We start from the raw sequence: 1,260 nt of genomic DNA, 5'->3' as shown, positions 1-1,260 counted from the left end.
ACATACACACACATACACAAATACACAAACCCACAAACACACAAACACACACATACACAAAAAACAAACAAACAAACAAACACACACATAAACACAGATACACACACAAACAGACACAAACACACACAAACACACACATACATACTAACACCGCAGGTGTGGGATTGTCTTAGTGTGATGAATTTAGTTAGTAGAATTTATGTAAATGAGTCTCAGTCTTATTCCACAGAGATAGCCTAAACACACATAAAAAGGGGATAAAATAGACAATGTGTCGTGCGGGTATTTTTTTTTTTTTTTTTATAGTAGAGGATTTTACGGCGCTCGCAACTGCTTAAGGTCATATGAGCGCCAAGGGGTGAGGAAAAAGAGATCGATGCAATTAAACGGTCTCGACAGTCTTCAGAACAATACATTTAAGCCAACAACTGTCCGTTCCTTTCCCTACCTTGTTTGGGTGAGCTTGCAGCGGCAGCACCGTCTGTATAGACAGCACTTTGAACAAGAAGGGGAGCTTGCCCCCGAAGGTCTTATTGACCGTGGACCCCAGCTGCTCCGGATACTCTTTCACCCAGTCCTGAAGAGTCATCTCCCCTTCCTCCAGCTTCACGGAGACCAGGTGTTCTGGTTCGGGACCCATCCACAACTTTGAGGACCCATTGATGAATTTAAAGAGAAAAAAAACTCTTTTTAGTTTTAGTTTTAGTAGAGGTTTTACGGCGCTCGCAACTGCAACTTACTAGCGACAAAACTACACAACTCTTGCACCTTCCTGAAGCCAAAGAGTCCCGCGAAGGGAGTTAAAGCAACCATCATTTCTGGCTTGTGGTGGTCGTCCTTGTATTCTTTAGAATTGGCCAAATGCAACTTCTCAGCAAGCTCCTGCGAAAGAGCACATTGAGAAAACAGGACGTTCTTTACGTCACTTTCCATTCTCAGATGAGTGGAAATAATTAACGAATGAGGGTGTTTAAAAACAATAAACAGATATGATATGAATAAATAAATGTTAGTGTTCTTACGGCTACATCGACACAATTTAGATAATTTAGGAGGTGGGGATCCGACGTTGCCTGTCAGGGTCAACCCGGGCTGAGAGGAATACAACCTTCAAGTCGAAAGAAGGAGATACTCGATTTTTAAAAAAATTATCCCTACTAGGGTAAATAGTAACTGGGGAATACGATTTAGAAGGGTGGTGTTGACAGCTCGCATATGACTGACACAACCGCAGTGAAAAAAAGGGACCCTCCCCCTTTT

General features: G+C 42.3%; 1 protein-coding gene across 1 annotated transcript in view; it reads right to left on the bottom strand.

Moving 5' to 3' along the window:
- The window catches only part of LOC101848657 (mannose-6-phosphate isomerase), a gene marked incomplete in the record, with an annotated part of 16,157 nt that overhangs the window by 5,233 nt on the left and 9,664 nt on the right, over window positions 1–1,260 (bottom strand). Inside the window, 1 exon segment of the mRNA XM_035969544.1 lies at window positions 741–882. Coding sequence (XP_035825437.1) covers window positions 741–882 — 142 coding nt within the window.

The sequence above is a fragment of the Aplysia californica genome, unplaced genomic scaffold (genome assembly GCF_000002075.1).
Source record: "Aplysia californica isolate F4 #8 unplaced genomic scaffold, AplCal3.0 scaffold00154, whole genome shotgun sequence".
Lineage (NCBI taxonomy): Eukaryota > Metazoa > Mollusca > Gastropoda > Aplysiida > Aplysiidae > Aplysia > Aplysia californica.
This window is presented reverse-complemented; position numbering and strand designations above follow the sequence as displayed.